The sequence below is a fragment of the Eulemur rufifrons genome, chromosome 1 (genome assembly GCF_041146395.1).
Source record: "Eulemur rufifrons isolate Redbay chromosome 1, OSU_ERuf_1, whole genome shotgun sequence".
Taxonomy (NCBI): Eukaryota; Metazoa; Chordata; class Mammalia; order Primates; family Lemuridae; genus Eulemur; species Eulemur rufifrons.
The window spans coordinates 85,402,903-85,418,506 of NC_090983.1; the positions used below are offsets into that span (position 1 = coordinate 85,402,903).

The following is a 15,604-nucleotide window of genomic DNA, read 5'->3' on the forward strand; positions in this document are numbered from 1 at the left end:
AAACTGATGATCCTTTGGATATAAGGTTTACTAAAACAGATGAGAGACATACAAGGGCTGTCCAGAAAGTATCCAGCCTTGTAATCATTCTTGTTGTATTAACAATGTCTGGATACTTTCTGGACAGCCTGTGTGTGTGTATGTTGGTCTCTCTTTTTTTCCCCAAGACAGCATGAGTTAATTATTGAGCTACAAGGAAAGTCAGAGCATTAATTTGTTTAATAAGCTTAGTTTCTTTTGAAGGGTATTTCAGTAGTAATTTATCGTTACTGGCTTTTCAAAAGTTTCAACCCTCTCATTCCCCAAAATGTTTCTACCTGGAAGGCTCTTAAACTTAAGTTTGATACAGCTGTCATCAAGGAGAAATGTTTCTCTAACTTTACTAATGTTCTGAAACAGATTTCCAAAGAGTCAGAGGACTTCATTGTGGAACAGTATAAACGTCTCCGCCAGAGGGATGGTTCTGGAGTAACCAAGTCTTCATGGAGGATTACAGTGCGACAGCTTGAGAGCATGATCCGTCTCTCTGAAGCTATGGCTCGGATGCACTGCTGTGATGAGGTATCAGGGTCACTTTGACGCAATGAGGGCAAAGAGAAATTGATTTGTTGCCTTGTAGGCATATTTTTATCTTTGGTATGGGACATACTAGAATTTGCCACGGATTTATTTTTATAACTGTTGAGTGTTCATAGGATCTATGACCCTGGGATTTTTCCTTTTAAGGAGGTTGCTATCAAGCATTTAATGAATATAGTCCATTCATTCAGGAAAAATGTACTTAGATCCCACAGTGTACTGGGCCTCTGGATTGGGGATACAGATAAGATAATGTAGCCCCTGGCCTCAAAGGAACCCTCCTCCCTAGGTTTCTGTAATGTATATGGTTTTTAAACTGTTCTTTGAGCCCAAGGTTCCACGAGTATAGATCAGTGGATATTAAGGGGTAAAAGAACAGTACGGAAGGGCATTCAAGCCTTCCGTCTCTGCTTCAATCAAAACAGCCTTGCTTTTCCCTGGTTTTATACATTTGATTTCATGTAAGGTTTTCTTTGAAAAGGGAATTAGCTTTTTTTTTTTTAATGATTGAGCTATAATTTTATATGGAGAAAAATGTACAGCTTGGTGGGGTTTTTTTTTTTTTTTTTTTACACATATGTACATGTGACTACCCAGTTCAAAATACAAAACATTTCCATCGGCCGGCGCGGTGGCTCACGCCTGTAATCCTAGCACTCTGGGAGGCCGAGGCAGGTGGATCGCTCAAGGTCAGGAGTTCAAGACCAGCCTGAGCAAGAGCGAGACCCCGTCTCTACTAAAAATAGAAAGAAATTATCTGGCCAACTAAAATATATATGGAAAAAATTAGCCGGGCATAGTGGCGCATGCCTGTAGTCCCAGCTACTCGGGAGGCTGAGGCGGTAGGATCGCTTAAGCCCAGGAGTTTGAGGTTGCTGTGAGCTAGGCTGATGCCACGGCACGCACTCTAGCCCGGGCAACAAAGCGAGACTCTGTCTCAAAAAAAAAACAAAACATTTCCATCATTTCAGAGAATTTCCTTGTGCTTACGCCAGACGTGGTAGCTCTTGCCTATAATCCTAGCAGTCTGGGAGGCCGAAGCAGGCGGATCATTTGAGCTCAGGGGTTCGAGACCAGCCTGAACAAGAGCGAGACCCTGTCTCTACTGAAAAAAATAGAAAGAAATTAGCTGGACAACTAAAAATATATGTATAAAAAATCAGCCAGGCATGGTGGCACATGCCTGTAGTCCCAGCTACTCAGGAGGCTGAGGCAGAAGGATTGCTTGAGCCCAGGAGTTTGAGATTACTGTGAGCTAGACTGATGCACGCCATGGCACTCTAGCCTGGGCAACAGAGTGAGACTCTGTCTCCAAAAGAAAAAAAGAAAAATTTCCTTGTGCCTCTTGTCAATCTTAACCCTCTTCCCCAGAAGTAACCATCGTATGACTTCATAGATAAAAAAGACTTTTTTTTCCCCCCTTTTTAGGTTTCCAAATTCTTTAATATGGGTTTCCAAATTCTTTAATATGGTGTTTTACTATCAACAAAGTACTTTCACACTAACTTATTTGATATTCTTTGATTCACCTAACATTTAAACGACACATTCAGGGAACAAAAGATAAATAAGATAGCCCCTGCCTTCCTTGCTGCTAATCTGGTGGGAGTGAAACATGTATTTAATTAAGCATGTAAAAAATGAGAGAAGGGCCAGGCACAGTGGCTGACACCTGTAATCCCAGCACCTTGGGAGGCGAAGGTCAGAGGATGGCTTGAGGCCAATAATTGAAGACCAGCCTGAGCAACAGTACAAGACCATATCTTTACAAAAAAGAAAAAAAATTTTTTTTTTTTTAATGACAGGGTCTCACTTTGTTGCCCAGGCTAGAGTACATTGGCATCATCGTAGCTCACTGCGATCTCAAACTCCTGGGCTCAAGCAATCCTCCTGCCTGCCTCAGCCTCCCAAGTAGCTTGGACTACAGGCACACGCCACCATACCTGGCTAAATTTTTTATGTGTTGGGTCTCACTCTTGCTCGGACTGGTCTGGAACTCCTGGCCTCAAGCAGTCCTCCCACCGTGGCCTCTCAAAGTGCTAGGATTACAAGTTTGAGCCACTGCACCCAGCCAAAAATATTTTTAAAAATTAGCCAGATGAGGTAGTGTGCACCTGTAGTCTTGGCTACTCTAAGGCTGAGGCAGGAGGATCCCTTGAGCCCAGGAGTGTAAAGTTGCAGTGAGCTATGATATGCCACTGCACTCTAGCCCGGGCAACAGAGCGAGACCTTGTCTCAAAAAAAAAAAAAATAGGGAAAATATGATGATAGAACATCACAAGCAAAGAGTACAGAGATCAATTACTTTATTCCTAAAGAAGGGGGAGGGTTTATGGATGTGCCGACATTTAAACCTGATTGCTGAAGGGTGTGTAGAATTTTGATAGGCAAAAGACCTTGGGGAAAGGGCATTCTAAAACCATGCTAACATTTGTACTTTTTTTCCACTGTGATATTTCCTGAAATGAGTTTCATAAAACTGATAGGCGTCTTAGGGCAAATTCAAATAGATTTTTTTTTGTTATTTTTTAAAAATTGGTCTTTTAAATAGGTAGCGAATTCATATAATATTAAAATATATGCACATATATTATACACAAATATATTTTCTGAATGAAATGAATATATTTGCATATATTTAAGAACTGTTTCTGTCTCCTTATGTGTTCACATTATTTCTCCATTTTTAATTTTGTTAGAAAGGCCTTCCTCCTCTAAGATTATAAAAAATTTTCTTGTGACTTCCTGTAGCACTTAGATGATTTTATTGTTTGCATTTAAATCATCTAAACATTTGGTATTTATTCAGTAACATGTGAGGTATGAATCACTTGATTCTTTTTCAGCTAATTTTCTATTAATAGTTGTTCCAACACCATCTATTGAATAATCATCTTTTTCATGCTGGTTTGGTATGCCTTTATTAAATATTGTGTTTTATGTTAATATCTGTTTCTGGACTTTCTATTTTCCATTGAGTCTATCAGTTCCTCTTACATTGGTACCATGATATTTTAATCAATGGAGCTTTATATTTTAAATATAGAGCTAGTTCCAATGCATTGTTCTCTTTCAGCTGTTAGGAACACGGAAATCAGCTTGCTTAGTTTGTTTTAAAAAAACTTGATATTGTTATTAGTATAAGATTAAATTATATACTGAAGAATTAAAAACATCTTGATGATTTTTTTCCATTCAAGAACATTATAGCAGTTAGAATATGTTAGGTTGTGCTACTGTAAAAATCTCAGCTGCTTAAAAGAGATACTTTTTAGCGTGCTACACATCCATTAAGTCAGCAAGGGATGCTCCTCCTCATGTTGCTCAGATTCAGGCTGATGTAAAGGCTCAATCTTGACATATACTTCCATGGTGACAGAAGGCAGGGAAGAGAAAAAAAGGTGAGCCATGTACCGTCTCTACCTTCTATCCAGAAATGACACTTATACTCACATTTCACTAGCCACAGAAATTAACGTGGCCATCCCTAAGTTCAAGTGTTTAGAGAAAGTACCTTCCTACCAGGTGCCAGAATGAGAAAGGCAAACATTTGTGAACAGTTCTGATGACTACCACAAATACAGAATCTTTCCACTTAAATATTTTGTGATCCTCAGTAATGTTTTAAACTTTTCTTCATATAGTTTTTACATATTTTTTATTTCTTGATATTTTGCCATTTTTCTTGGTACTAAAGGTAGAATCTTTTTCCATTTCACTTTTTGTCTGGTTTCATTGCTATCTAATATTCTATTGATGAATGTACTACAGTTTATTCACGCATTCTTCTGTTAATGAATATTTGGATAGTTTCCAGTTTCGGTTCTTATGGGATGTATGTGTCTTTGGGTCCATATGAGAGAGAGAGAGAGATATTTTTTTTTTTTTTTTTTTACATTTCTATGCATACATACCTAGGGGTGGAATTGTTGGGTCATAGGTTATGCATGTGTTTAGTAAAAACTGCCAAACTGTTGTATCAATTTCTATTTTTACCTGCAGTAAATGAGAGTAGTTCTACATTCTTTTTTTTTTTTTTTTTTTTTTTTTTTTGTTGAGACAGAGTCTCACTTTGTTGCCCAGGCTAGAGTGAGTGCCGTGGCGTCAGCTTAGCTCACAGCAACCTCAGACTCCTCGGCTTAAGCGATCCTACTGCCTCAGCCTCCCGAGTAGCTGGGACTACAGGCATGCGCCACTATGCCCGGCTAATTTTTTTTTTTTTCTATATAGATTTTTAGTTGTCCATATAATGTCTTTCTATTTTTAGTAGAGATGGGGTCTCGCTCAGGCTGGTCTCGAACTCCTGACCTTGAGCAATCCACCCGCCTCGGCCTCCCAGAGTGCTAGGATTACAGGCGTGAGCCACCGCGCCCGGCCAGTTCTACATTCTTGCCACCACTTGATATTGTCAGTCAATTGTAGCCATTGTGAATTTATGGTGCTGTCTCATAGCATGTGAGTGTGTGAGAGAGAGAAAGAACATTTATGAGAAAACCCGAGTAGCACTGAGAAGAGAATGTGTTTGTGGGAAAACCAGAATACCACTGTGATTTTGTCTGGAGAAACTGTGTTTAGTATATCAAGAAGACTTAACTGAATCGCCTCATTTTTATTGGTTTAGGTCCAACCTAAACATGTGAAGGAAGCTTTCCGATTACTGAATAAATCAATCATCCGTGTAGAAACGCCTGATGTCAATCTAGATCAAGAGGAAGAGGTCCAGATGGAGGTAGATGAGGGTCCAGGTGGCATCAATGGTGAGATGTTTATTCATATGACTGTTCTGTCTGGAGTTAGGCACCAAAAAGTTTTCTGAGATGTCATGTGGTAAAAGTACCCTTGTTGATGATTATGAAGTCTATGTAGCAAAAAAAGAAATAGATATTGGGTTATATTAACTGTTGACCAGTTAAAGTACAATTAAATAGTTGATTTAAAAGTTATATACTTAGCCAGGTATGGTGGCGCACACCTATAGTCCCAGCTCCACGGGAGGCCGGGGTGGGATGATCCCTTGAGCCCAGGAGTTTGAAGCCAGCCTGGACAACATAGCGAGACTCTGTCTCAAAAAAAAAAAAAAAAAAAAAAAAAAAAAAGTATGTATATAAGCTTGAAAGACTAAAAGAAAATGCACCAAACTGGTGATAGTAGACTTAAATCCCCTGGCCTCTCCACCCTTATTTGTATTGTTATTTTGCTTTTGAACAAATATCAGAATTTTTTATCTTTGCATGATAACTACAAATGAACTTTTAGATCATGAAACTTATATCTGCTATTCCTCATATTCCTCCCAAGTTAGTTTTTGTCTTCACTACAGAGTTTATAAATTTATTTGTAAAATTATATGCTGTGTATAACTATATGCTTGTTTTGAAGTTAGTATTCAATATAAGTAGTATATTCATAAACATTTGACAAGGGAATGTTGGAGGCACAAAAACAAAATTCATATGTTAACTTTTTTACTTTAGGTCATGCTGACAGCCCTGCACCTGTGAATGGAAGCAACGGCTACAGTGAAGACATAAATCAAGATTCTGTTCCCAAAGCCTCCTTAAGGCTGGGCTTCTCTGAGTATTGCCGAATCTCTAACCTTATTGTGCTTCACCTAAGAAAGATGGAAGAAGGTGAGGCTAAACCTAGTCATTTACATAAGCTGTATTCGCATAGGCCACTTCTGATTGCTAAACATTGTATTGTTCTGTCAGAAGAGATGACTAATTGCTAGGCAAGCTCACTTTAGCAAAGTAAATCTATGGAGTATCAGCGTACCTGCCAACCTGAACATTTCCCCACAAGTGCTTGGTCAGACAAAGGTTTATGGGTCATTCTTGTTAACGTTCTTAGCCTATGTTAATAATTTGGAAGTGGAATTTGTGATCTGATAACACATAAGCACATACAAATGTTTTTACAAATGCAAAATTACTACTCCTTACGATGAGTTTATTTAAAACATGTGTACTCCTAGGGTATTTATAATTCATTGGCCAGTAATTGAGCTCAGAAATCTATACTGCCAAAAGGCTAGAAATGGAGTGAAATCCTCATCTATCCATCAATAAAGTGTGGTATCTGGACGTTAGTGCACCTCCTGTCCTCAACTGCTCTAACATGCTATTCCAAGTTTTATCACCCTAGTTAGCCATATGGCAGCAGGAAAAACAATGAATTCAAAGGGTAGAACTTGAAATTCTATTTGATAGTTACACCTCAATTCTTACTTAAAAGCTCCCAGGACTCTGTGCTGACTTCCAGGCATAGTTTGTCATCACAGTGTCCAATCTGCAATGGAGGAAGAGAACAGCAGAGATCATCTTGGCTTACTAAAGACTTGAGCCCTATAGTTTCTGCCCTTGTTCCCTCGGGAACTGTGGACTGTGGGAGAAAAGGCAAAGTGTGGCTATGTGTCAGGTTTATCCCCGCTCTATTCCCACATAAAATGTTTTGGGAGCTTGCATGTTCTTGTATTCATGTTATTCATTATTCTCTTTCTCCCTCATGCAACTAAGTTTTAAACATAGCAAAAGAAGAGTTTTAGTTTCCTTTTATTACATTGTATTTCTGTGATAGTTGCAATGTTCTCCAGGTCTCAACTCTTTCGAGTTGAGAGTTTTGCCTTGGACTTTTTTAAAGCAGATGGTATAGGTTGTCCTTGTTAAAATAAACTGATAATTTTTTAATTTTGAGTGAATGCCCATGAATTTCTCTTCTAAGTAGACTCAAGTTCTGTAAAGTCTTCCCCTTTCCAAAGAGGAAAAGCTATATTTAAGAAGTTTTGCTTGCTGTTGCGTTATTTCTAATTTATGCTTTCAGCTGCCGTTGGCAAACATTCTCTTAGGTGGTGAAGCGGAAGAAGATGAAGAAAAGACCTTCGTACTTTGAAATCTTAATAGCTTTAAGAAACTTGTTTCTTATAATCTCTATTTTATTAGGTTTTTCTCCTATTATGGGTAAAGGTAAGACATGCTTTAATACAAGTAATACAACAGGTTATTTTGGGCTTATGCTGGAACATTACTTCAGCAGATGTACTTTGTGACAGGTTGATGGTATCTAATCTGTATATTATCTTGTATGTGCAAACCCTAAGGACTGGCAATACAGTTTGCTAGAAGAATAATTTAATCCTTTTAAAATGTATTTTTTGTTGCAGAGGAGGATGAATCAGCATTAAAGAGGAGCGAGCTCGTTAACTGGTACTTGAAGGAAATCGAATCGGAAATAGACTCTGAAGAAGAACTTATAAATAAAAAGAGAATCATAGAGAAAGTCATTCATCGACTCACACGCTATGTATGTACATAACTTTGCTTGCTCTAGTATTAATGAAGAAGGGAGTTCATGTCTTATCTGTGTAAGTCCATTAGTGAAATGGTTTTTGATGTTCGTTTATTTTGAATCATTGGAGTGTAGTCAGAATTATGAGTTGTAAAGCAAGAGAGAATTAACAACGAGTAAATGACTTACTCTGCTGAAACAAGCAGAATTCAGGTTAAGTCTAGGAAGGAGGCTATGAGGTCTCACTGTGTGGGTGTTTTTTAACCTCTGTTTTCCACCCCCACCAGCACCCTTGGTCATAGAGTAAACCTTCCAGCATCCTGACCACTGACACCTATTTTCTATGTTTTATTTCCTTCATATCCCACCTTACTCAGCCCAATAGTTGTTCTTTTCTTACACTTTCACCTTTTTTGTTTCTTTGTCTTACTTGCTTGGCAAAACCTCAGCCTTGGTTAAATTGAATTCTTTTTTTTTTTTTTTTTTAACTGTCGTCTAAGCAGCTAAAAATACCTGAGAAGAGCATACAACCACGTGTCCAGCCTTATTTATTGATGACCACAAATCTCAAGTGGACAATTCTTAAATTTGTCTTAACCTCACAATAGCACTGCCCCATGCAGTTACTTTTCCCTGGTCAGTTCTTTCTTTCACTCTGTTATGGGACCGTTACATACCTTCTCTCTACTCACATGAACTGGTCATTCTCCATCAGGCTCCCCCAGTCAGCAGCACTTGTAACAGTTGATCGCTCCTTCCAAAAATACTTTCTTCACTTGCCTTATGAGTCACCATGACACAGGAATGTGGAACCCAAACTGGGACCCATCCTGAAGGCCAAGAGGGTTCTTGGCTTCATGCAGGAAAGAATTCAAGTGCAAGCCCTAAGTTGGAAACAAAAGCAAAATTTATTGAACAGCAGGCAGGCTACTACATAGAGCAGCCCCTATACATTGCTGGTGAGCTATTTATGGCTGTCTCTTGATTATATGCTAAGTACGGAGTGGATTATTCATGAGTTTTCTGGGAAAGGGGTGGAGACTTCCAGGAATTGGGTCTCTTTTTCGTCCCATATAAGGTAACTTCTGGGGGTTGTCATGGTGCTGGTGGAGGTTTCTTTTTGTATGCTAATACATTATAAACAGGGTATAATGAGCAGCAAGAGCTAGCAGAGGTCGTTTTTGTTGTCGTCTTGGCTCTAACTGGTCTTAACCAGGTTCTTCGCCTCATCCTGGTTTTCTCAGAGACCTTGGTTCATGTCTTGTGACTCCTTAATGAGCAGGGCCTGCTAGTTTCCTGTCTGAACCGTGTTCTCCTGAGTGTTGTGTCTCCCTGGTTATTTCCTCTTAGTCCCTTTTCCTGAATCTTTCTGTCCTTAATCCACTCTCATATTATTTACATTCATTACCTAAGTGATCTCATTTGTCTTTATGAATTTTACCCATCTGCTGATGACTCACAAATTTATATCGCCAGTTCCCACCTTTCCTCTAAACACCAGATGTATGTGGCTGGTTTCCTACTAATGAACTAACAGGCATCTCACATTTGATGTGTCCAAACACAGAGTTCTTCTTCCCCCATTACTTTTATAGTATGGTCCCATTCACTCGATTGCTATAGGCCAGGCACCTTGGGATCATCTTTGATGCCTTGATTCTACTCCCTCACAACAACTCCTCTTGAATCAACAGTGAATCCTGTGAACCCTACCTTCAATGTGTGTATATTTTCTATTCTCTTTTCACCACTTCACCAGCCCACCCAAGCCCCCATTCCTGGACTCTGGGGAGCCTCCTAACTGTCTCCTTTTGTGCTGGCTGTCTGCTCAGCAGCCAGATAGGTCTTTTGAAAACATAAGTCAAGGTGTTTTACTGCCCTGCCTTGCAATGCTTCTTCCACATTAGAATAAAATCCAGTCTCCTCGTCATGGCCTGCAGAACCCTACACAGTCTAGGCCCTGTCTGCCTCATTCACCTCATTTCATAGCACTCTTCCCCTCGCCCATTCCACCCTAGGGACGCTGGCCTTGTTCCCTAGACTCACAAACACAAGGGCCTTTGCACTCATCCTTTGTCTCGAGACCCCAGATACCCTCCTCCTTTCTGGTGTCTGCTTAAATGTCTCCTCTTCAAAGAAGCCTGTGTTGCCTAGCCTGTCAATAGAGCAGCCTTCTACTCTTGCTGTCGCCCTACTTTGTGTTTCTTCATGGTGCTTCCTGTCTTTTTTGAAGTTATATTTACAAGCATTTGATATCATATGCCGAGAAGCCTTATAAAAAATCACGTCGTCTGTTTAGCTTACATACATATTTCTGAACTTTCCAAAAGGGGTTTGTGGTATGAAAAAGTCAGTATCCTAATGGAAAGGGGTTTAACAGAACACTGATAGTGATTTTAAGGTATCGGCCTTTGGTGGGGAAGTGAAAGGAAATGTCAGTAGCAAACATTCAGAGCAAGGGTCCAGTCCGTGTATCTGGACATGTTTCTGATGCTGCTGGAGACCTGAGGGCAAATATTTGTGTTTCGCAGGATCATGTTCTAATTGAGCTCACACAAGCTGGACTGAAAGGCTCCACAGAGGGAAGTGAGAGCTATGAAGAAGATCCCTACCTGGTAGTTAACCCTAACTACTTGCTGGAAGATTGAGATACTGAAAGCAGCCAGCCAGAGCTGAGGAATTGTGGCACACCACCTCCTGACCTGGAGCCTGGACACAGCTCTGCTAGGGACAGAAATGTTCCTGGGCGTGATGCTGCAGGATTTGAGAAACAAATAACTAAGTTGATGGTCCTGTGTGTCATATTCCTGTCACGCGCTTTTATACCCGTGCAGGCTTCGGCACTTCCTTTAGTGTGCTTCTCGTCCTGATGAAATTGGAACTCAGCAATGTGTGGTTTTATCAATGTGTGGTTTCTATAACTAAGACCTCTGTTTTTATGCGTAGGAAAAGACCCCTTACTTTTATGGTGTTGTGATATCTTATTGAGGAAATAACTTTCTCAGTTGCCAACTACTACTTTTAATCGTCAAAATAAAACAACTTGTTCTGAAGTTATCTTTCTTTTTTGCTTAATCTGGGGTGAACAGGTGGAGGTATGGCATTATGAATCTAGGATTAGGTTCCTGTGGGTAAGAGTCATTAGAGAATTAGTATGCTAGAGGCCTTGGAGATGACTTTCCAAGGTTAATTCCAGTTCTTTTTTTAGGGTAGCTTATAAAAATAAAAAGTTTATTGTACTTTTTTTCTTCATTACTCTAATAATTTCTTTTACTTCTGCATCCTAAGGGTAATTTCTCAGGATTGTTTTCAGATTGCTTTTTTAGGGGAAGTAGGTCATTTGCTGTATTACAAGCTGTCCCCAAATTCTATGGCCTTCTTCCAGGAAAAGTTATTGGTGTTTATGATACTAACAGTTCCTGAGACTTAGCTGTGATCAGTATGTTCATGATATAGCAGTTCCTATTGTAGCTTTTAACAACAGGTGGCGTTCTGAGGCCTACAGGGTCAGTTAGGGAGAGCGTTTTTATGTGATACGGTTATAAAGTAACTTCACTCTACCCTGACTTGAAGAGGTTGGGGTGAGGTGGGCTGGACACAGATAGAGAAGTTACACAGCACATGCATGGTGTAAAGGTTCCTGTCAAGTATGTTTCTAATTCACAAGAGTAAGAGAGGCCTTGACATGTGGGATCTCAGACTTCCTGCAGAGGAGGGACATTCTAGTGAAAACCCAAAAGACAGCAAAAAAGAGCATCTCCCTTCACTGACTCCAGCTTTAGGAAAATGGGGTATGGAGATCCTGAAACGAAACAATCTGACTAGAATTTGACGTTTAATTTGACCAGATATTTACCCAAAGGAAAATTTTAAGGGCAGGAAGAACGCATTCCTTTTTGGTGAATTTGTCTTCTCCCTAGTCCTGCCATTAATGAGAGTGGGGGCTCTAAAGCAAAATGAGGTTATTACTGCAAATAAAGCCCATTTTTGCACATCTGAGTATGTGTGCTTACATTTCCACACATTTATTTCCTCCATGTGCTACTTGTCAGGAAGGTGAAGTGGTTAGTGTATAATGGCTAATATATGAGATCTTTATGAAGAAAATTAGACAAATATTTAAGGTAAGTAGATAGCATTCCAGAATGGGAAGATTTGAATATCATAAGTTGTCAACTGATCAATTAATTTAATGCATTTTTAACCAAATCCCAACAGATGTCTATCAGTAAGGAAATTAATTCATAAGTTGTGACACAGCTATGCTGTGGGATAGCCACAAACTAAAATGAGGTAGACCTAGATGTTCTGGAAAGAAAATATCTCTAAGACGTGGAAAAGAAAATGTGCAAATATAGCCAAGAAGATTCTGAGAGGAGGGGGAATGATAGGAGAGGTCTTGTCCTATCAGAAAGCAAAAAGTACTACACAGGTGTAGAAATTAAAATAGCGTGGGATTGGCACAGGAATAGGTAAGTCAGTCTTAACAGTAGAAAGTCCAGAAACATCTACATATGTACAGATTTTTCATTTCTGATAAGGTGACATTTCACCTTAGTGGAGGAAGAATGGCATATTCAATAACATGTTAGAAGTTGGGGCCAGGCACAGTGGCTCATGTCCATAACCCTAGCATTCTGGGAGGCTGAGGCGGGAGGATTGCTCGAGGCCAGGAGTTCAAGACCAGCCTGAGCAAGAGCAAGATCCCCATCTCTGCAAAAAATTGAAAAATTAGCTGGGCGTGATGGTCGGTGCCAGTAGTCCCAGCTGCTTGGGAGGCTGAGGCAAGAGGATGGCTTGAGCCCAGGAGTTGGAGGGTGGAGTGAGCTATGATGCCACTACACTGTAGCCCAGGTAACAGAGCCAGAGTGAGACTCTGCCAAAAAAAAAAAAAGCCTGCCAACAAACACAAAGTTAAAATTCAAGGCAGGTTAAAGATCTAAAGATTAAAAGCAAATGGGTACATACAAACATACAGTTAGAAGGTGTAAGTTCTAATGTTTGATAGCAGAGTAGGATTACTACATCTGTTAGTAACAATGTATTGTATATTTCAAAGTAGCTAGAAGAGAATCTGAAATGTTCCCAACACAAAGAAATGATAAACGCTAGATGATGGATACGCCAAATACCCTGACTTGATCATAACACATTCTATGCAGGCAACCAAAGATCACATGCACCTCATAAGTAAAATATATATCAATTTAAAAAAGGAATTTGCAAAAAACCTACAGGAAGTCAATTACGGCTTCCATGAACCTCCTCCCAGTTGTCCTTTGCCACTCCAAAGATGCGTGGTCCTACTGTGAACTGGACTTAATCCTACCCTGTCAAATACAAAATAGCATATTTGTTAAAATATAATTTTGATAAGTTGTTGGAAACATTTATAGTGTCAGGAGCTGTTGTTTTTTAGATTAATGTGCATGTGATGAAGATCCATTAAATCTTGGATCTTCATCTAAAATATGTAAAAGGTCATGAAGCAAAATATTGTCAAAGTCTAAGTAAGGTCCACGTGGAACAGTCTAATACCAGTGAGTACTTGATGACTTGCCTTGATCTCTGACCAGTGTAGTGCAGTGTGAATTCGAGCGGCCACAAATCTATTATTAGATAACAAGACAAATTAGTATATGTCAAAACAATGATTTAAACATATTTCTCCTAACAATTTTCTTTCACTGTGACCAACTTGTATGAAACCTTGTCAAATGTACCCCATAAATATGTACAATTATTTATCAATGAAAGATAAAAGTAAATGACAAAAATAAAAACAGTAAGTACTGAAGTAGATTTGACTTGGGATTTTTTTTAAAACTATGGTACCAGGTAATATATCTTAAAAGAAGATACTATAAACCAAATTAAAAGATAAGAGGCCAGGTTTAATGGCTCACACCTGTAATCCCAACACTTTTGAAGCCTGGGGCAGGAAAATCGCTTGAGGCCAGGTGTGGGCAAGATAGCAAGACCTCATCTCTACAAAAAAATAAGAAAAATTAGCCAGGCACAGTGGGTGGTATGTTCCTGAAGTCCCCGTTCCTCAGGAGGCTGAGACAGGAGGATCAATTGAGCCCAAGAGTTCATGGCTGCTAAGATCTCATCACTGCACTCCAGCCTGGGCAACAGAACAAGACCCAGTCTCTAAAAAAAAAAAAAAAAGGAAAGTGATTTTTTTCTATCATTTTTTTTTCTTTTTTAAAAGTTTATTCTTTGTGGGAGGATGGGGGGGTGTCATTTTCTGTTTGTTTTTTTGTTTTTTTGCTAGTGTGAAATGAAGTTTATAGAGGAAGGACAAGATAGATTTACAGAGCAAGAGCAAGATGTTTGCCACAGAATGGCGAACAGACCCCTCTGTCGTAACAAAAGGGCCCTTTGTGGTTTTTTATCGCTTTATTCTTATTATCATTTCTTTATAAAGACCAGATATCAAACTCTATTGAGTGTATATATCAGTAATAAGATAAAAATGGAGAAAGGATATGAACATAAATCTCAGAAGAAAAATAAACAAATGGCTAGTCAACATGAAGAGCCTCACCTCTATGTAATCAGAAAAGTGAGAAAAACAAGGAGATAATATTTTCATTCTTCAAAGTGTCAAAAATGTAAAGTTTTATAATAGGTGCTAGCAAGGCAGAGAGATTTAGGCACACTTCTAACTGTAGGTAGGATTTAAACTTGAAAAGACCATTTTGGAACACTATTTGCATTTCACTCAAAATTTTAAATGGGTATGCCTGTTGAGTCAGCAACTTAATTTCTAAGAATCTATATTTTTTAAAAATGGTTACATGTGGACAAATATATATATATATATATATATATAAGGATATTTATTTGTTTGCAGCATTGTGTGCAACACAAAACTTTAAAACCAAAATGTTCATCATGCAAGAGGTAATTTATAGTACATCCTTACTGGGGAATGCTGTGCATCTATTAAAAAGTGTTAGGTCTCTGTTCTGATAAAGACAGAGCTCCAAGAGCTATTAAGTGAAAAACTGAAAACTAAGAAACAATACATATGGCACAATCCCATAAATGCTAAATTGTATATTTTAAATGCTGAACACATATATTGCATTTGTATATATGTAATAATTGTCACTGAGTTGCATTGTCCTAAACATGCTACAAAAATGACCCATAACCCCCACTAATTATCCCCATTCTACAGGTGAGGAAACAGAGGCACAAAGTTAAGTAACTTTTGCCAGATGAGATTCAAACCCAGGCAGTCTGACTCCTGAATAACCATTAAGCTCCACAGAGAAAGAAAACTGGAAGGATGCGAATTGTTGAAGGTACTTATCCTAGGAAAGGCAATTTGCAAGTTTTTCATAGATGTTTCTATATTGCTTGACTCTTTTACAAAATGTGTTTATTGTTTACATACATATTTTTAGAGGGGAAAAAAGTTTGGTGAGGGACTTATTTTGGTCCATTATGTAAACAAATTTTAAAATAATTCGTAAGGCCAAAAAAATGGAGAACTTTTTTTCTTCAGACATTTTCCAGGTTCCTCTCCTTAAATTGTGTAAGAAGTTTGAGGTTTCTGTGTTATCTCTTATCTTTACATTTTAAAATATTACATGGGTGAGCCATGTACTGATATTGTGGTCCTAGATAACCTAGTTAAATATTAAATGTCAATAATCACTTAGTAATTTACAATCTCGGCTGTTGTTATAAAGTAAGGACCCACATACCTCCTAACAGTTCCTTGAAA

At 38.7% G+C, this 15,604-nt stretch overlaps 1 protein-coding gene across 1 annotated transcript in view; it reads left to right on the forward strand.

Annotated features, from left to right (window-relative positions):
- The window catches only part of MCM6 (minichromosome maintenance complex component 6), a 28,695-nt gene extending 17,887 nt beyond the window's left edge, over positions 1–10,808 (forward strand). Inside the window, exons 13-17 of the mRNA XM_069473177.1 lie at positions 400–561; positions 5,201–5,336; positions 6,054–6,209; positions 7,739–7,878; positions 10,395–10,808. Coding sequence (XP_069329278.1) covers positions 400–561; positions 5,201–5,336; positions 6,054–6,209; positions 7,739–7,878; positions 10,395–10,511 — 711 coding nt within the window. The 3' untranslated portion in view covers positions 10,512–10,808. The remainder of the gene's footprint in view (positions 1–399; positions 562–5,200; positions 5,337–6,053; positions 6,210–7,738; positions 7,879–10,394) is intronic.
- The last annotated feature ends 4,796 nt before the right edge of the window (positions 10,809–15,604 follow it).